General features: G+C 36.6%; 1 protein-coding gene across 1 annotated transcript in view; it reads right to left on the bottom strand.

The window, feature by feature from the left end:
* Nucleotides 1–21,267, bottom strand: part of Grip1 (glutamate receptor interacting protein 1) — a 630,091-nt gene that overhangs the window by 105,364 nt on the left and 503,460 nt on the right. Inside the window, exons 6-7 of the mRNA XM_071609698.1 lie at nucleotides 18,924–18,999; nucleotides 16,689–16,834 (exon numbers count right to left, since the gene is read on the bottom strand). Of these exons, the coding sequence (XP_071465799.1) occupies nucleotides 16,689–16,834; nucleotides 18,924–18,999 (222 nt within the window). The remainder of the gene's footprint in view (nucleotides 1–16,688; nucleotides 16,835–18,923; nucleotides 19,000–21,267) is intronic.

The raw sequence follows: 21,267 nt of genomic DNA, 5'->3' as shown, positions 1-21,267 counted from the left end.
CTACTCTTTTCCACTGTCTGAAAGACTGTGAGTGGCTCAGTTATTTTTATAAATAAATTCTTAAGCGCCACAAACTTACTTGAGTGATGTCTCCAATGATCTGAAAAATGCAGTCTCAATATTCTGCTACTGAAAGATACGAAGCTTATCTGAAGCTACACTTACTGGCATCTTAGAGAATCTCCTTTTTACCTTTACCTACAAGGTTCAGGTTCTGTGGAAGATATGGAATATGATAGGGGTTGGGCACTGAGTATCCAATAGATTTACCCTTCAATCAGCAGCAAAAACTGAAATTAAAGAGAGTCTGTGTTCCTCAAATGACCTACAGAACCCTGAGCTTCTAACTAGCCAAGATACCACAGCAGATTAGATTCAAAAGCCATACAATTAGGGATCTCTACCATGAAATCTAGAATTTGTTACTTTGTTAAAATAGGGATCTTCTAAAACAGGATACTGGACACAGGGTGATAGAGGCCACTTCATAATCCCATCCCAGAATTTCCCAAAGAATTGGAGATTAATAATTTGTTACTTGTGTACGAGTGTGCCCTCTGTGGGAGAGTCTCCCACTTTTCTTTAGAGAATGAATCTCTAGACTAATATTTACTGCTAGACTCTGGAAGTCCAGCTGGTCTAGACTCTGGTGTTTCTAAATCACTCACAATTGCTAATGACAACTTGGGCAAGAAATCAACTGTTGGTGTGGGCCAGGGGTGTCACTTAAAACACTGCCATGTAGCACTCTGGGATTCAGGCTTCCTGAGGCCTCTATCTACAACTGGTGGGAATGCTTATTTAAAGGAAGGAGAGGAAAGGAAAGGGAGAGGGGGAAAGGTGAAGGAAGGACTAGAGAGGAAGGTACGGAAAAGCAAGGGAAGACAGAATAAATAAGAACATCAAAAAAATAAAACAAATTGCTTACTTAAGTCTTTTTGCATCTCTTATTACCTTTGGAGTTCTCCAGGGACCAGTAAATATCTACTCTCAATTTAGATGAAACACCGGGAACACACTACTTTTCAGTTGTCTGCATTTCAGTCATTCAAACAAATATTTGATGTGTACATTTTTGTGGATGTCAGACACATACTGTGCATACAATGGTTTATATATATCTACACACATATATACATAGTTTATATATATATAATATGCATAAATATTTAATACATATTAAAATATATATCAAACATATATATTAAAATATATACGTATGCATAAAATATCCCTGTCCAGACCCTTATGGTGCTTACAGTTTGATGAAGAGGCCAAAAAGGTTAGTTTACCAACAAATTAACATTATAATTGAGATAATTATTGAAAAGAAAAAGAAAGGGTTCCCTGGGGAAGTAAAACAGGAGACCTAAGCTACATAGGGTTTCAGGGAAGGTAGTTTTCTCCACGGAAGTGACATTTAGGCTGAGACCTTAAAGGACATGTACAAAAAACTAGGTGAAGAGTTTGTTTGCACACATGCAAGGTTGGAGAATCCCTTCTTAGGCAGAGGAACAGAACTTGCAAAGTCCTTGAGGGCAGGAGCCCAGTATATGGGAGGAGCTTAAAAAAGAGGGCCTTGAAAGTCAAAGGGAAGAGGTCAACCCGGACCCTGGAAGGTGGAGATAGGGGAGGCTGTTCTGGGGCAGGGCCTGTAGGGCTTCACAGGCAGGGGGTGGCTGTAGTGAGATGACATAAAATGGGAGGGCCAGACTCAACTCATGCTCTATTAAGGCCTGTGTAAGCATGAATTTGCACGGAAGTGGTGTGAAGGGTGGAGAGAGACAGAAGGCCGGAGGTGACTTCTGTTCTTTGGGGGAGATGGAGTCTGTGAGGGAGAGGCATAAAGAAGTGGGTGGAAAGCAAAAATGGAGACTAGCAGGCTGGAGAGGGAGGAGTCAGAACCTGTGTTAGGACCTAGCTTGAGTAGGGAAGGGAAACAAAGGGTGTCCCAGGCTTTTTGTTTGAAAACTGCTCAACGGAGGCACTATTGCCTGAGAAGGGGAAAATGGTAGAGAAAAGGGCCTAAGAGAAAAAAGAGTTCAGATCCAAACATTTAACTTTCAGAATTATCCTATGAATGTGACACTTAAACTGCTCTTATTGGTTAAATTGCTTTTAAGCAAAGATTCTGGCATTTTGATTTTCTTATTTTCTTCTTAGGCAAGTTATTTTATTCCCTCTGATTCCTTAAATTGGAATCCTGAGGCTTATCTCTTAAGGTAAAAATACAATGAAATGGTGTTTTTGAAATGAGTATTATAGGCACTATGTAAATGGAAGTTATTATTACTGTAATCTGCTAATAGCAATGTAAGCTAGAGAAAACACTGAGATTTGACTTTGGTATTTATAAATTGTGTCAACAGGCAAAAAAATGTACCTTAGATTTCTATTTTTAAAACTAGCCTAATACCCTATTTCCTACATCACAAGGTATATTAACTCCAACATTTGTGATTTATTCTTGAACTTACAGGTCCTATTCATAAGTGATGATAAGCCTTAGAATGAAAGATTCTTTGTGTGAAAGGAAGAGAAAATTAGGACTATTTATAGTTTGTGACTACAGGAACTCTGAAAAAAAAAAACCAATAATATAAATAGGTACAGGTTTTTTGTGTCAATTTGAAAGAATATGTTTTATAAAACAATGTGGTAAAGAGAATATTGAACTGGGGGAAGGTCTTACTTGAGAGCAGTCTCATGTATGTTCACTAAGAATGCAATAGAAAGTTCACTAGGATGTTCAGATTATAATCACAAAGTTCTTATGTAATATTCTAGACATATAACCTTCAACATTCAACATTAAATGCATGATGACCATGAAACTTACAATATCCTGTATGTTTTTTTTTTTAGAAAATGAAATTTGTTAGCTTAAATTGCAAATGAATTCACTGTCATTGTGTGAACTGACCTACTACTGTAGAAGTTGTGTTCTTTCATTAATCAGAAAGTGCCAGAGACTCCTGTGGTCAACACAGAGAACATAGCACTTTGGCCTTTCTCAGAAAATAAGATGTAGCCTGGTTTCCTGAACTGGTTATTTATTATGAGGATAAAACAGGATGAAGTTTGGGAAAGTGCACCATGAACAGAAAGTACTCTAAATATATGCTAGTTATTTTGAATATCATTAAATTTAGGGAAAAGATAGGCTCCATATTAAATACTCCTCATTCCTTTATTCATTCAGCCAAGAGGTAAATGACATCTGGTGTCTGGGGCCCTACAGAGGAAACAGAATGGATTTGAAACAGTCTCTGTCCTTGAGGAGATTATGAATTCTAGAGGAAACAGGGTTGCAGCTAGACTTCGACACTGAATGTGATGAAGACTATAAAGTCATGTAAAAAAAAATCAGTATTGGCATTAAAAGGATAGAAGGCTTTCTTCCAGCTGGATTACCAAGTTTATCTTCAAGAAACAGGAATAAAATGGAAAGGTTGTCATAACAAAGTAAGAAAGCTCATAATAGCAATGACAAAACAATAATAAAAAGATATTTTAAAAATTTCTCTGTGTTCCAGGTGCTTTAAACCTATGAACAACTTTAATTACTAGAGTAGCCACAGGAAGGAGCTACTACGACTAACTCCATTGAACAAATGGAAAAATGGAGGCTTAGAAAAATCACACATCTAGTAAGTTCCAGAGAAAGGATTCAAACCTGGGTCTTCTTAATCACTGCACTACTATGCCTCCAAATAGGATGAAAACCACAAACACACACACATGAATAAACCTGGGTTATGAATCATTAAGTGCATGTGTGGCTGACGTGCAACAGAAGTGCAACTTGGAGAGGTCAGCCAGGGAAAGCTCAGAGTCTTACTGTCAGAATAAAATAAAAATTCTAACCTTTATTTTATGGCCAACAGGAGCATGTCCAAAAAAGAGATGATGGTGGAAATTGTGGGAATAGATGTCAACTTGTAAGAGAGTGTTTTCAGGGACAAGAAAGATGAGGAGGCTGATGGAAGAATTTCTGAGTAGACAACTTGCATTTTACTTGTTTTAAAATAAAACAATTTTGTAGAAGAGGTGGCCTGTGTAACAGTCAATCACTCAATATTCCTTGTGTCTGATTCTATTAGATACATGGTGGTTTCAAGTGGGATTTTGGCTGAGCCATGGTGCCTCCATAGAGATCAGAGGAAAGTCTGCTGGTTTTCCCATTTCCTGTTTTATTGCTATCAACAAAGTATCTTCAGGTAATGGAAACTAGGATGCAGAGTATTGGTGTATTCTCAATGAAATTTGCATTAAAATTATGATCTCAACGTATTTCTGAGAATTCAACATTGAGAAATTCTTTGCTTATCTTAAAAATAAACCAGAGGGTCTTTACCAAAATGCTCTGACCTCCAGACCTCAAGACAGTTTCAGGACTGTTTCCATCATTATAACTGCAGTTATAAAGACTGGCAGGTATAAGGTCTAGGATGAGGCAGGGAGATTACAGTGGGTATGATTATAATGAGTGATTGCATTCTCCTGAATTATTCAGCAGGGGCATCTGGTAGCTACTTTCACTGTTGAAGCCACAGAGAAAAGTAGTAATGGAGTGTATTCCCTTAGCAGTATGACTGTTGGAGTTAACCTGAAATTTTATTCTGAAAAAAAATAATTTTACTACATAGTAAATTCTGAAGTAACTGCTATTGTGCAAAGATAGCTAAAATATGTGGTAAAGAGAATAGTTGCATGCTTGACACAGGGAATCCTGCAAACTTTTGTTTCTTTGTAAGTTGCTTTGGTTATGCATGAGAACAGGTAATGGAAGGTACAGAGAACAGTAATTTCTCCCTAGTGAAAGATTAAAGCTCATTTTACAAAAAGGAGTATGAAGTTAGTACAAAGCTACAGGGACATGTAATCTTGATAAGTAGTTTGGTGCCAGTCTATAAAAGATGACCACACACTGACCTTATGATCAACAGAAATGCCTGCCTGCTACTGTTCTCAAAAGGAAAAGCCATTTTAGTCTACCTAATACATGTACATGACCTCAAAGAAACTTACCACGCAGAGAGACTGCCCCCGACAGAGTTGTCAGCTTTTCATCTTTCTAAAATATGTTAAAATTAAAGGGCTAATTTTCCCCTTAAAGAACATATTTAATTTTAGAAGCATCATATATGGTCTGAAAATGAGAGAATTTTAAGCAACTTTCCATTAATTTCTTAAATGTCTCAGAATGCCAAGATCAAAATCCTTACAGTTAATGGCTTCACAGCAGCACTCTGGCCTTGTGCCTGTGATAGGGATGTTGGGAAGTAATCTTTGGAAAATTTGTAACTGTCATGGGACTGTTGGGATTGATGTAACTAACAAGGAAATGACAAGCTTTCTCTTTTTAGATAGTGGGTTTAGCTGTAACCACCTTAAATGGGTTTAAACTAGAGTTAAATATTTCTTTAAAATATTTTTCTTTATAACATTTCTGTTAGTGATTAACAGTTACATCAATGAAAAAAAGTAGCAGGGATAGCTTCTCAAATCTTTTAAGAGAATTTATTAAATTCAAAGAGATAGAATAGTAGTATCACCTCTGAGATGATCCTCTGCTCTCCTCATATTACAAATGTGGAGTAGTGGTCCAAAAGGCTTGAGAGACCTTTCTGATTCTATCACAAAGGGTACCACCTAAACTATAATCAGTTGGTCCTTTAGGGATAATCTGCACGTTGAATCATCAATCTATGTTATTTGTACTCTGATACCATTATTCATCACCTTAGCTCCTACACCTAAGCTTCTAACAGCTCCTGAGTAGTATTCTACAAGATTTTACATTCTTTTGGTGTTACTCAAGTATTCAAAAAAAATATTTAGGAATATCTCTTACACTAAAATCCAAATTACTTTAGAGGCCCAGAAACTAACAACTAATGTAATAGGCAGAGCTTCAAGACACGTCTGCCCCCTCTCAAAGCCCAAAGACAGGAGTGGGTGTGACAAACCTCATGCTGGAATGCAGAACCTTAGGAGGCTCAGGAGAAGGGTTGAGAGAGAGCCCACACTAGTGCCAATGAGCTAAGCTGTGCATCCCAGTTCTTGACTCTGCTGCTCTGCCACAAATCTTCACATTCCTCCCAGAAGCCCTCAATTGCCTGTTTTGGGAAACATGAGGGTTGGCAGAGAAGAATGTGGACAATTGGGAATAGAATCTCCAGTTGAGACCTTCTTTCTGAGCGACTGTGCCCATCAGACTGTCTGGAGCTAGGCTGGCTGAAACTTAAGGAATCACTTAATGCCCGAGGGGACAGGTAAAACAGACTTGCTATTGGTGTCAGGGAAATGACTTGAACAAACTGGAAAGAACGTCTCAAAAAGCCAGCATGAGATTCAACTCAGGCCAATGGTTGTATTGGTTCCAGTAATGCAAAATTATTAAGAGTAACTAGATATTTAGACTTATTATTTTTTTAATACAAATGCATTTTACTCTAGAACTTTATGCCTTCCATCACATATGAATTTACTTTTTATAAAAATAAATTTTCAAGTCAGGATTTAGGAATTATTGTATTTAGTTGAACCTGAGTGTCCACATGGCCATGCAAGATGGTTACCTGTCCTGTGAACTATGCATTATCATCCTCAAGTTACAAGTTGAGAAAATTGAAGTTCACTGAGGCAGAATGTCTTGCCCAAGGCTATACACTTAGAAAGCTGTGACTTCAGTCTGATTTGCAGGCTTCTTTTTCTCAGTCCACCACTTAATGCCAGTTTTCCTAAGTTTCAGTTTTGACCTCAGCCCGTTTTTTTCTTCTCCTTCAATATACTTCTTCATGGTAGTTTCTGATGTAATAAATCTGAAACTTTACAACTTTGCATTCTGCCTCTTTTTGTTATTTCCTTCTTCATATCTCATAGAACACTGAAAATCAAATTATGCAATTTGTTGTTTTCAACAGACCCTACACTTCCTTTTTCAGTAGTACCAGGGTACCTAGCAGGAAACTTCTGCCATCCTACCTGATTCAGTAAATGTAGGCTGACCATCTCCTGCTGTCCTTGATGCACATCTCATCCTTCCCCTTCCTATAGTTTTAAATGTTGAAAAATAACTCTGACTTTTCAAAAACAGTTTGAAGACCAAAGAATACATGTCCTGTGGCCATGCCCTCCACAATTTGCTCCCTGTACTTTAGGGTATGAAACCATGGACTAATATGCGCAGTTGTAGGGAAAAGAGATACAGTGACAGTAAAAGGATCATAAGGGTTTTATTTTTCAAAATGTGCATATTTTTCAAATGTGCATGTGAAATTTTTCAACTAGTGCATACGTAATTCAGTTTGAGAGCCCAGGCTCTCAAACTGAATTACCTATGCACTAGTTCTTTGGACTAGAGGCTGGAGTGCCTCTTGGATCTCTAGATGGGTATAATTACATGTGTCATCACATGTACCTGGAGTATTCAGGTACAAAATGTAAGAGATCACAATGTTCTTGTCCACTGAGGTTGGGTCAAACTTCAAAATCCTTAACATAGTGCTTCAGCTGGCCACTGTCAGTTAATCAGAGCTGACATCAAAATGGAAAATTATTGATTTTCCCTATTCTAGATGCACCTCATTTATAATGAATAAAGTTTTGAGATGTTGTGTCAGTTTATTTGTTCAAGAATATTCAGGGGAAAATGATACAACATGCAGCAACTGATGTAAAGGTAAAAGGAAACCTCCAAAGGTATTCACTCATTTATTCAATAAATGTAACTGAGAGCTTATGCCAGACACTTTGCTAGGTACTGAAGTGAGTAGCTGATCATTTCTACAAAGTTGTTTTAGACTTCTAACAGCTGACAATTCTTTCTAGCCTGCTCTTGTATCTTCTTGGCTTCAGTAGGTAATCCTTGTGGTATATAGAATTTCTGAATTCATTCCCCAAAGATTCTACAACCTAACCTCAGAATCCTGTCAATAAAATGCTGTTTCACTGATGAAGTGTATCATGTTGTATGGCATAACTAATCATTAAGAAAGAGAAACTGTCTGGGTGGACAGAATGTAATGAAATGACTTCTTAAAAAGAGAACTTTCTCCAGTTAGCGGTAGAACAGGAAGGTAGGAGAGGGAATCGGAGAGATTTTAAATGTGGGAAACCTCAATATACCCATTCCTGCTTGAAGATGGAGTAGGACATGTAAGAAAGATGTGGGTGGTTGTGACTGACAGCCCGCAAAGAGATGAGGACCTTAGAACTTCAATTCCCAGGAGCCTGATTCTGCTAATACTGTGAATCAGCTCAGAGGTGAATTCTTTTCCAGAGCCTCTGGGTAAGGGCTTAGCCTGCTGTCACTTTGCCTATCTCACCTGTACAACTGTGAGATAATAAAGGGCATTGTTTTCAGCCACCAAGTTTGTGGTGTTTTGCTACACAGCGATAGAAAATGAATACAGTCCTAAAATCCAATGGCATCATCTACTTGAATGCTGGAGAGCAAACTAGGTAAAATTTTATACCCTCTTCTAGATTTCTGCATGTCTAATTCTTGAAAAAAATTTTCCTAAAACAACTTGGTGAAGTTTTTTTTTGGAACATTATATTTCATGTCTCCTCAAATTGGCTCTTATTTTACATTTAGTAGTTAAGGTTAGTTTGTAACACATATTAATCAAAAAAGTGCTTGTATTTGCAAAATGTAAATCATACTAATCAATAACAACAATACAGTTTCTGATAGAAAAAATGGATCAAAATAATTGAATAGACACATCATAAAGAATATGGCCTATACTGAAAAGGAGTTCAACATACTTATCCATCTGGTAAACATATATTAAAACCATAAAGAACTACCACCACATACCCATTACAATGATTAAAGTGAAAAAGACTGACGATACCAAGTACTGATGAGGGTGTGGAGGAAGCAAAACAGTTAATGGAGTGCCAACTGCAACCATCACTTTGAAAACTTTGTGAGTCTCTACCAAAAGTGAGCATACATGTGACTTATGGCCTATATTATGGTTTGGATCTAGAAAAACCCCCAAAGCCCACTAAGGGCTTAGTTCCCAGTCTGGTGCTATTGGGAGATGGCAGAGACTTTAAGAGATAGAGTCTAGTGGGAGGCTACCCAGTCACTGGCAGTCTGCCATGAAAAGGATGTGGGACCCCGATCATTTCCTCTCCTTTTTCACATCCTGGTCTGGGGTGGGCAGCTTCGTTCCACCATGCATTCTCTGCCATGATGTGCTGCTTTGCCATAGGCCTTGTAAATGAGGCCAACTGATCATGACTCACTGTAAACTGTGAGCCAAAATAAGCCTTTCTCTTTATTTTATTATTTTTTTAAAAAAATTTTAGTTGTAGATGGACACAATACCTTTATTTTATTTATTTATTTTTATGTGATGCTGAAGATTGAACCCAGTGCCTCACATGTGCTAGGCAAGCGCTCCATCAATGAGCCACAACCCTGGCCCCCCTTTCTCTATTAGAAGTTAAATTATCTTGGGTATTTGTAATGGAAAATTAACACAGTCTAGAAATTCCACTCCTAGGTATGACCTGACAAAAGTGTATACATAGTTTACCAGAAGACATATATTAGAGTGCTTATAATAACATTATTTACAGAAATCTCAAACTGGACTATATTCAAATGACCATCAACAGGAAAATATTCAAAATTATTATATACAACAGAATACTATACAATAATAGTAATGAACTATGACTATTGGCAATGATATGAGTGCATCTCACAAACTTCTTAGAGCCACAGCCAAGTCAGAATGGCCCTTGGCATTTTGCCAACAGTATTGGTTGACTGGCGAGGCATTACTATCCGCCTTGGCTGCTACTTTGGAGTTCTGGTGCTACTTTGGAGTTCTCGTGGGGATTCCCGGAGAGTTCCCATGGGTTGGGGAAGTGCAGGAGGAGGGATTTCCAGAGGAGATATTTCCAATTGCTGGTTCCTAGAGGAGCCCGTGGCAGTCGGCAGATTTCCCGGAGCGTGTGTGGAGTGTGCTGGTGGAGTTCAGAAATAAAGTTTGTTCCTGCTTCAGTGGCTCGTGATTTGTGCCCAGCCAGACTGCAGCAACAAACATAATGTGGGTAAAAGAATCAAGGCACCAAGAAATCTGCAATATGATTCAATTTATATAGAGCTCAAACTCAGCAAAATAAAGTTCTGGTTTAAGGTTATATTTTGGGAACAGAGTGGGTAGCGTTTAGGAGGAGGCATGGTGAGACTTTTGGTGATAATAATTATGTTCTATTTCCTGATCTGAATGGAGAATACACAAGTGGAAATTTAACAAGATGTGTAAATAAGATTTCAGCACTTTTCCATTTGTGTGTTGTACTGTAATACAAAAGTAAATTTAAAGCATGCCCTATTCTAAACTAGCAAAATAAAAGTTAAAGAAAAAGCATACTGTTTTCTAATTTAGGGAAATTCCTTACTCACATATGATAAGTGGCTCTGAGTTTGTATTTATAAAAAGGAATGATGTAGGTGACAGTAAAGAGTATTCTGCAAAAATTCATTTTTTATATAAAAAAGGAGAATGAGTAGAACACCTAACTTTTATCTTAGAAAACCAACACTCTAAATAAAAGACTATTGCTACTTAAAGACAATAGGCTTTTTGTGGAACCCTCTGGTCTTCCACTTACGATATTTTCTAGGAAGAAGAGAAAGTTATGCTAGTGACCCTCAGGGAGAACATGTGTTATGTTATAAGCACTTCAGTAGGCCTTGAAAACTCCTTTTGCTTTACAGAGATTATTTAAAAGAAATCAATGAAGAAAATACAAAAAATGCTAATTTACTCTTGGGACTTGGGATTAAAAATTCACTTGTGGAAGTTTCATATCTTGATCTTAACATTCCAAAAGAGTAAAATGCAAAGCATAGCCTAAATCCAGTTGTGGTGATACAAATAGATCTATATGTTTAATTATAACAGATCTATAATAGATCTATATGTTTTATTATATATTCATATCTTTTGAGGGCTCATCACATCCAAATCCATCCTTGATAAAACAATAACTTGGAAATGACTATTTTCTGTTTGCTCAGAATTCAATGTCTATGAGGAAAGACTATCTATGTAATGGGGACAAAGATGTCAAAACCTTATGGCATTTTTTAAAATACATTTTTTTTTTCAGTTGTAGATGGACAAAATACCTTTTTTAAAATTTTATTTATTTTTATGTGGTGCTGAGGATTGAACAATGTGCCTGGCAAGTGCTCTACCACTGAACTACATACAACCCCAGCCCACTCGGGTGCATTTTTAGAGAAAGGCTAAAGGTTTTTGCTTTTATTTTTCCAGTATCTTTGGTTTTGCTTGCTGGTACCATCAAAGTAAACATAAGGAAATGTTCGAAGATGAGTAGAGAAAGTGACAGTTAAAAGGAGAGTCAGAGACTTAGAGGAATTGAGAAACATATAATAGGTAGATTCGGAAGTGTTGTGATTTTAGGATTTGTGATGTCATTCTGCAATGTAAGATGGATCACAAATCATGAAGTAACTGCTCTTTGAACATACAGCAAGATCATTAATGTTTTGCCACATTCTACACACACCCATTTAATGATGACTGGTCATAAGGATTGCTAACTTATGGATGAACACATGGTCCAATTCACAATTATCATTAAGTGCCTTCTGTGTGTGACTGAAGCCTCCATGTGAGGTGTCATGGAAATAAGGAAATAACGATGATTTGGTTACTGTTTCCACAGAGCATGGGAAACCTAGTGTCACAACAGAAACACACAGGCAACCAAGACAAAAAAATTATCAATTTCCTCAAGAGGTACCAAGAAAGTGCTACACAGAGTGACTTCTCAAGAGGGACAGAAAATTAGATAATGATCCAGGTAACAGCAGAACCAACAAGGAAGTGATTTAATCCGGGCCTACAAATGTATAGCTTGTTTTTGAAAGGACCACATATGGTAAAGCTAGACATTGGGCACTACAGTGGGAAAGCTCAGGGCCTTTGGGAGAAACAGCTATTTGTCCAACTTTATTATCAACTACAATAATTTGTTGTTTACATTAAAAAATCTGCTAAGATCACTGCAGACATTAACTGGTTCTTAGTAAGAAAGCTCATTTAAATTATACAACAGTGAGCTTTGTTTAATACAACTAACAAAAATTCCATTTTTAAAAAAATTTGGTTTTTAGTTGTATATGGACTCAATGCCTTTATTTGTTTTTATATAGTGCTAGGATTGAACCTAGTGCATCACACTTGTGAGGCAAGTGCTTTACCTCTGAGCTACAACTACTGCCCAACAAGAATCCCACTTTTATTGACTGCTTTCTGTGGTTCTTCCATAGAAATAGTTGTGAAAGAAAAAAAAAAACAAAAAAACAAATTTTTAGAGAATCATGTAATCTTTAAAGATTCAGAGCAAGTTACCCGTCAGTACAGATTTGATATCATCTTCTCAATCTCTCTCGATACTTTAACACTGACCTAGGGATTGACATTCAGAAAATGTTCCTGAGATAACTATCAAGTGACTTCACCAAAGCTTCAAGTATCTAACTGAACATACATTCTCAGAAACATTTTGGAAATATTTTCAGCAAAGGTTTAAGCAAAATAAGTATTCTAATGAACATTTAGGAAATAAAATGATCCAAACACATCATTTCCCAAATATTCTTTCTAGCAAGAATTCACACTTAACAGATCCAAAATTGAACTACTGTTTTCTTCAAACTTATTCTTCCCACATATTTCCTTAAAATGTTATCAGACTAAATTTAGCTTTACTTAATAAAATTAATAGTGCCAATAGCTTTTTCAAAACATATCACTGAACTTGCTAAAATATATGACCTGATATTTATTTAAAAATATATGTACTTCCAGGGTTGAAATATTGATATCTATTTTGCATGCACACACATGCATGTGCACACACATACACGCTTCCCAGGAGATAATTTGTGTTCTTGTAATAGTATGTAAATAAATGTAAGTACTAAAAGTAAATCAAAGAAAAAAGCATGCCCCACTGGCAAATGAAAAGGTGTTCCATATTGTTATTCATTTAGGGGATGTACACCACATTCACAATGAGATACCACCACATGCCCATCAGAATGGTTAAAATGAAATGGACACACAATTCCAAATACTGGTGAAGACATGAAGCAAAGGAAACTCCCCTACCATAGGAATAAAGAGTGCACAGTATCTCTGGACGCAGTGGTTAAAGTAGTGGTCAGTATCTGCCCCAAGCTAAGTCATTGAAAATCACTGAGAAATTTGATCTTGTTTCTTTCTCTGTCATCATGAACTCTCAAGATAATGTAGACTTGTGACTGAAAAGGTCGTCTTGTCATGATGTAAAGAGAGTCTATCTCAGGCAAGAAAATCTGAGAAACATAACTCCTATGACATTACTGAATTTGTGTCTGAGGTAGGATATAAAGTTTACTACTGAAAAATTTGTGTCTATTTAGCTTTACATGAGTGTGATGGAGGGTATCTGATTACAAATCCATAAATAACTATGGACTGAGAAAAGTTTTTACAAAAAACTAATACCTAGTGTCCTTAACATAAAAATAGTCAATGTAAGTTAATACAGAATAATAAACAAAAAACTAAAAGCAATTTCAATAGAAAAATGAATGAGGGACATAAACAGACAATAGAAAATGTAAATGACTAGGAGTCATATGAAAATTTATTCACCTGACTAGAGTATTTTAAAAGTGTAAACAAAATAGAATTTCTTCTAACAATAAGATATATTAAAAATGAAAATATTCAATGTAGACAAGCTCTACTGAGATAGGTTCATTTTGAATGTTGCCAATAGTAATGTAACACAATACAAACTTTCTGGAGAACAATTTGAAATTACGATAAAACAAATATGCCATTTGTCTTTTGAAATCATAAATGTAGACAAAGATTTGGGTATAAAAATATTCATTAAAGTTATTTATGATAGCAATCTGTTGGAGATTAAATAAGTAAGTATAGAATTCATTTTGGGCCTGACCTGAAGTAGGAACTTAATATCATTTTTGTCATGTGGCTAATTAATTGTCTCAGCATCATTTACTGGCTAGTTCAAACTTTCCCCAGTGTTGTATAAGCATACTTCTATTTTCAATCTACAGTGGTCTATTTCTAGGCATGCTGTCTTCTTCTACTAGTCTCTCTATTACCCCATGTTATTATAGCAAAAACTCAAAGGCACAATTTTAGAATGAGACCTGATATAGGGTAGAAAAAGATTCTTTCCCTTCATATGGTCTCAAAAACATTTTGGCTTTGTGTCCCTTCTCCCTTTTCTAAATCCATATACATTTTAGAAATGGCTTATTCTTTTTAAATTTTTTACTTGTTCTTTTTAAATATATGTGACAGTACAGTGTATTTTGATATATTATACATACATGGAGGATAACTTTCCATTTTTGTGGTTGTACATGATGTGGAGTTACACTGATTGTGTATTCATATGTAAACATAGGAAAAGTCAGGTCTGATTCATTCTATCATCTTAGAAACAGCTTGTTCTTATAACTCCAAAGATCATTTTTTTGAGGTTTTGAATAAAATTGAATCTGTGGATATATTTGATAGAAATTGAATCTTTTAGATACTAACATTCCCATCTAAGAACATGATCTAGATCATCATGTATTTAAGTATTCTTTTATGTATATGAATGTATATATGTGTATATGTATAATGGGTTCAAACAACTTGGGTTAGATCTATTTCTTATAGAAACTTATGATTTTAGTGCTATTATAAATGTATCTTAACAATTTAATTTTCTGTTTTTGGCTGTAATACAGAAAATCAACTAATTTTTGTATGCTGATCTTATATCCAGCCACCTTGAGAAACTCAAGGAGTTTCCTTCCTACCCTTACATTAAGGGGGCTGAATGGAAACACTGGGCTGTAAAGATTTCCAGGTGTCATTTGGAGGGTGAGCGTGAGAGAGAACCTTGGCAATGCTGAAACATGAACTCAGACACCTTTGATATGGTATTCATCCCAGAAGGGGAGTTCTTTTCTCTGAAGTGTAATGCTCATACCTTTCAGATATTTGTTGTCTTCAGTATGGGATCTGGTTTCTACTAAAGCTTTGGTTTTTAGTCTGTCACTCTATTTAAAGCACCTGTCAATCCTTACCTGTGCCTACCCTTATTTCCTAGTACAGAATCCTGACCATACTCTTCATAATAACTAAACTTCATGAGTGCTTGTTTACTTGGCAATATTCTGTTTGCTGTTCTTCCTACCTTGCAGTCCTCAAAGGGTAAGAACCAGGTCAGTTTTGTGTATTACTTCTGCATTCCTGATACCTGCCATTTAGCTTATAAATGTTTTTAGACTGAATGAGTTAAATATGTCCAACATCTATTTGTTTTTTAATGATAATTATTTGTCACATTTAAAATACCTTCATAACTGCCCCTGCAAATAGGCATTGTTAGTTCCCATTTGACAAAGAAAGCAGAGGAAAATCAAGTGACGTGGTTCAATCAATAACTGGAGATCAGAAGCATTGAAAACAAAACCAAAACCATCTACTAAAATCGAATTCAAATGCCATATAACAAAAGAAATAAAGTGTAAAAGGGAGAAAACAAAAGAGGAAAGACAAAGGAAGGTAGGAAAGTAAAAAAGGGAACATTGTTTTGTGAAAATTTCATGTCAAGATCATATCACTCCATTTGCCATGCTAAAAACTCCTTAAATCTCAGATTTTATGCTTGTCAGAAAACTTCATACCTCTCTAAGACATTGTAGGTCAGCAAACAGATTATGAATACTCTCAAATGACATTGTTCTATATGAATCATATAGATTAGGACATAAAGGAGTTTGCAGTTATAGAATTAGTCTCTTTTTCTTTCCTATATTTTATCAGCATAAAATTGGCTGGCAAAGCCGGGTCACATAATCAAGTCTGATAATTGTAAGGATTACCTGCAACAAATTGATTTAAGTTTCAATTTCCAGGTCCAATCCATTCTTTCATTATTTTTCTTCCTCAGAATGCACACACACACACACACACACACACACACCTCCAAACATTTAGAAGCCAAATTAGAACATTTTGCTAATTTTTATGAGTTTAGGAGTAGTCCCTTTCTATTAGAATCCCCTTTTAATGAAAAAAACATTGCATTTAATTTTTAATTTCAATCAATGTTGCTATATGTGCTCTTCCTTTCTCTTGTCTTTGAGTCTAACATGAAATAAATGATCATTTCTATTAATTCTGATTAGCTGGCTTCAGGTTGTAAAGTTACATAAGAAGGAAAGGAATCTCCCACTGCTGCCAGTCTCCAAATATTAAAAGCAACAGTAGCAGTCCTTTAGTTAATAACACTATTTTTTGTGATTTTGGAGGAGAAAGATACTTTGCTGCCAAGGGTAATCCATACAGAACAGTTGATTGCTGGATGAGAGACACCCACAGAAAGAGACATTATTATAGAACATGAGAACTCTACTCAACACCATTGAAAAATACCACACCTTTTCCTGAACTCAGACTACAATGATAGAGTATTGATGCAATTCTGTCTGCTACAGGAGGGCCGAAAAATATGCACTTATCTACAGTGGGTTTTCAGGGATGGGCAGTGACAGGATCTAGAGCTTAAGAGAGCACCCGCTTGGGATTCCAACATACCCATTACTGAGACATCGTATTCTATCAGCAGCGTTGCTTCTTGTCCACATTGTTTAAGAATACTCATGGCTTCAGCATGTGTGGTTCCAAGAAGCCGAATTCCATCCACACTGAGCAACCTGTCTCCAGGTCTGATAGTGCCCTCTCTAAAGGGAAAATAAAGGCAAGGTCTTGATTAATGTAGCATAATGCTTATAGTCACTTAGCCAAAGCCATTCTTCCACACACGTGCTGCCATCCATCCCATTTGCACTCTTTGTAAGCCTCAGGTATCACAGTAAGAGTGTAAAGAGGAAGCCCTGCAAGGAAAATTGCTATAATACAAAAATCAGTAATGAGAAGATAACCAGACATTAGCGGGTAATCTAGTTACTCAGAATTAACTCTTGAGTACAAAAGTAAGAAAGGCATATTTTTTTCTTTTCTAGGTTTTTGCCTGAAAGTCTAAAATTGATTTATTGGTACCCAGGAAATAGCATTCACCTATTTTCCCAAAGTCAGGTGAGCAGAAAAGCCTTTTTAATTTCATTCAATTTATTACCAGTGAACCCAAGTGGAATGGGGAGTGCTGGTGAGAAATTGCACTACTCTGTAAATTTCCCTAATGATTTATAAGGCTGTTTGGCAATCAATAAATGAATTCAGTCTCACATTTCTGGGAATAAGCAGGCAAATTATATTTTCCCTGTTGTGACTAGTCTTCAGGCACTGGGAGATGACACCAGGATGTTAGTGACATGATAGAGGCAGAACCAGAGTGCCTTCAGGATTACAGCCTCCCTACCCAAAAGATCTCTTAGACATCTTTCACTTAGGCAACTAAGTATTTTGACTCTTAAGTTTTTATCGTTAACACTTAGGTTTCCTTGACTCCTAAGCTAATTTGATAATGTATTGCTCACAAACTTATGGTCTGTTTTTGACATTCTTGTTAACCCTAACCCTAAATGTTGATAAGAAATGAACAGATGTCTATTTTCATCAGAAAGAATAATTCCTAAGAGAGAAATGAGAAGGAAAAAGGCAAAACTTCCCTGGAGGTTTTAACTTTGTGCTATCCTTTACAAAGGCAAATATACCCTAGCACAGTGTCTCCCTCCTCTCTTTATATGAAATATCATCTTTCTTAAAAGTGAGCCGACAGCAAACGCTTTGAGGAAAATAAACCTGAATTTGTATCCTGGTTCTTCTTAATAGCTGGTATGTGACTTAACCATCTGGGCCCTCCATTTGGCCAGCTGAGATACAATAAAAATATCTCATTCACAAGATGGTTGTAAGGCTAAAAATATAAGACAGTGTTGGCCAAGAAGTTAGCACAGTTCCTGACACTCAGTATGTGTTTAATAAATTGTATTTATTATTATAATTTCTATTTCTTAAAAAAGGTTTATAATTTCTATTTCTCTCTGGTCTGAAACAGAGAGACAGATTTTCCTCCCATCTTGCAATGATATCTCATGGCAGGAGTGTGTTCCTCCATCATTATGCAGTTGACTTTTGCTGTGGGAAAATAATACAGAGATAAGTATGTCCAGAGACACCTAAACTGTGAGTGTACCTGGGACCCAACAAGACTTATGATGTGAAGGCTGAAGGCACTTGTCTTTCACATATTCAAATTCTCAAGGAAAAGAAATGGAAGGAAGTGAAAACTCGAGAGACTGGCAAAATTCCTTCCATTTTGCTAAAAGTCACTTCCATTCTGACATGAATGTCATTATCTAGAGGTAATACCAATAGTGATAAGAATGCCAATAATTACAAAAATCAAACAACCATGACCTGGTTCTTCTTAATAGCTGGCATGTGACTTAACCATCTGGGCCTCCAGGTCAGGAGGGTAGCAGTTGAGGGGCCAGATGCCTGTCATAAGTCCCTCCTATATGAAAGCCCCCCCTGAAGGAACCGTGCATCTCAGACCTTTGATAAAAGTTAACAGACCCAAAAGACAGATATTATTGTCAACATCTACAGTGGAGAAAATTGAGCTCAGAACCAAGTTACTTACCAGGAATAAAGTATGCTAAATGCCGAATCTAGAGAGAAACATTATTATTTCAAACTCTTTTAGTTTTCACATTCTAACATATTTATGTAATATCTATCTTTGCTATGAAAGATGTCTAAGAGATCTTTTCTATTCTCTCCAAATTCTATAAATCAAATTCTATGCCAAAGTCTCCAACTCTATTTAATCTGTTTTGGACAATAACACAGAAAGATGAAGTTTACCTGTCAGCAGGCCCTCCAGGACGAACACATGTTATCACAACTGGGCGAGATTTATTCCTATCATCATGGGCTCCCCCTAGCAAAGAAAAGGAATACAGCTTTAAAATATATTTATCGTTGAAGCTTGGGAGGCGGAGGCAGGAGGATTGTGAGTTCAAAGCCAGCCTCAGTAATTTATCGAGGTGATAAGAAACTTAGTGAGACTCTGTCTCTAATAAAATACAAAACAGGACTAGGGATGTGGCTCAGTGGTCAAGTAATCCTGAGTTCAGGTACCCTGGTACCCCCTAAACAATAATAATAATAATAATATGTTCATTGTTGCCATTAAGAAAAACTCATTTACAAAATGCCAGCTGAGAAACTGCAGAATATTTATTGATGTAGGGAAGAAAACATGCAAAATTTGCCTTCTCACATATAGCAATGGCTTCAAAGGTCTTACTTGTTTCTTATGGAATGTGTTTAATGAATGGAAATTGAAATCTCCTATGTTCAGGCCAGAGCATCACTTTTTTTCCCTATGGGTACAAGTTCTATTGTTCAGAGGGTCAAATTTTTAGAATCTGTCACTTATATTATTAGAAAAATAAGTCCGTTCACCATCTAAAAGCTTATTTTAACATCCAAAGTTCTATTCCATCAGGTTATGAAGTAATTCTCCAGCACTAAACAGATAGACTCCTTCTGTGCTATCAGCTCCACTTCCTGATTTTCCTGGTAATCTCCCTTTGTCTCAGAGTAGCTCACATCCCATCTATGCCAAAATGTCTTAAGAGTCATGCTAATATTTACCCACCATACCTTTTTTTTTTTTTTTTTTTTGTATTGGGGATTGAACTCAGGGACACTTGACAATTGAGCCCAATGCCAATCCTTTTTTGTATTTTATTTAGAGACAAGGTCTCACTGAGTTGCTTAGCACCTCGCTTTTGCTGAGGCTGGCTTTAATTCATGATTCTCCTGCCTCAGCCTCCTGAGCCTCTGGGATTACAGATGTGTGCCACCATGCCTGGCTGTATCTTTTCAATCTGATTAACCAATGATTCTTAAGGGATGGATAGTGGTCATCTGTTGAGCTGGAAAAACCTTCTACAGATGGATTTCAAAAGGATCCAAAAGTATAAGTCTTTCTTTGATTCACATTGAGAAATTAAACAAAATTCTATGAACTTTTGTTTTACCAATGTATTAACAAAGTTATTAAAGCCTAAAAAATGTGGTACTTATCAACTAAACTTGTTTATTATCACTAAAATCAGATTAATGCCAAGCAGTCCGATGTTCACACAAATCTAGGCAATATTTAATTATTCATTCATTTATTGAGTGCCACTATGCACAAGCCAGTATTGTAGGCTCATATTATAAAACTCCTGTGCGTATACACAGATATTTAAAAATTCCTGAAAAGTGTGAAAGGAATATTCTGGTAATATTACATCATTTGTTTTCTTGAGGTGGTTGAGGAATTCAGTTGCAACACCAGTAATTTTTGCTGCATCCTTTCAATAATAAGGTTTGTATGCTTGTTGCCGCAGTCTGGCTGGGCACAATTCAGGAGCCACTTGTCAAAAGAAACGAACTTTATTTTTAGAACCACACACGCCAAACAAAACAGCTCCTCAGGAAAAACCCTCAGAGCCCAACTGCCACCACCGGCTTCCCACAAGCCTCTCTCCCTCCCCCACTCCTCCTGCTCTTGAGGCCGATTGGCTGGGTCGCATGGGCGGAACCAAAAAAGTCCCCAATGAGCAGCTTCGTAGTCTGAAAGGGCAGGGAAACAGCCCAATGAGCATCACCACAGAGGAGCCAATCAGCTAGATGTTGCTGGGGCCGCTGTGAGCCAATCATCAGCTGGCAGTCTGAAAGTTTGCTGGGGCCCCTTTGGCTGTGGCTCTCAACACTTGTGATTCAAGAACACTTCCCTTCCACACTTACATTGCAAAAACAGATGACACACGTGGGTACTTTGTCAGTTTGTGTCTTAAATTCACTGGACTGTTATTTCCTATAGAAAAAGATCTTGTCTTATGACTCCATTGTACTGATATCTATGCTGACATCAATACATCCTTTGAAAATATTTGCTTGATTGATTTGCTACTTGACTGGTCCATAGTGAGACCTAATGTTTAAAGCTCAGCACTTTCGACAAGTCTATGGAAGTCAACATACCTCCTTTAATCTTTGATGCATGTATATTTATTAAGATGCTAAATGTTAATTCAATAATTTTTATATATATATATTTTTACTCTGGTGAAGTACAGAATGTCATAGGTAACAACAAAAAAATCAAGAAATGTATGTTAACAAATTCCTGATGCTTGTATAGTTCCCT

This window comes from Marmota flaviventris, chromosome 3 (assembly GCF_047511675.1).
Source record: "Marmota flaviventris isolate mMarFla1 chromosome 3, mMarFla1.hap1, whole genome shotgun sequence".
NCBI lineage: Eukaryota > Metazoa > Chordata > Mammalia > Rodentia > Sciuridae > Marmota > Marmota flaviventris.
The sequence above is the reverse complement of the archived record's forward strand: the minus strand, read 5'-3'. Positions and strand labels throughout refer to the sequence as shown.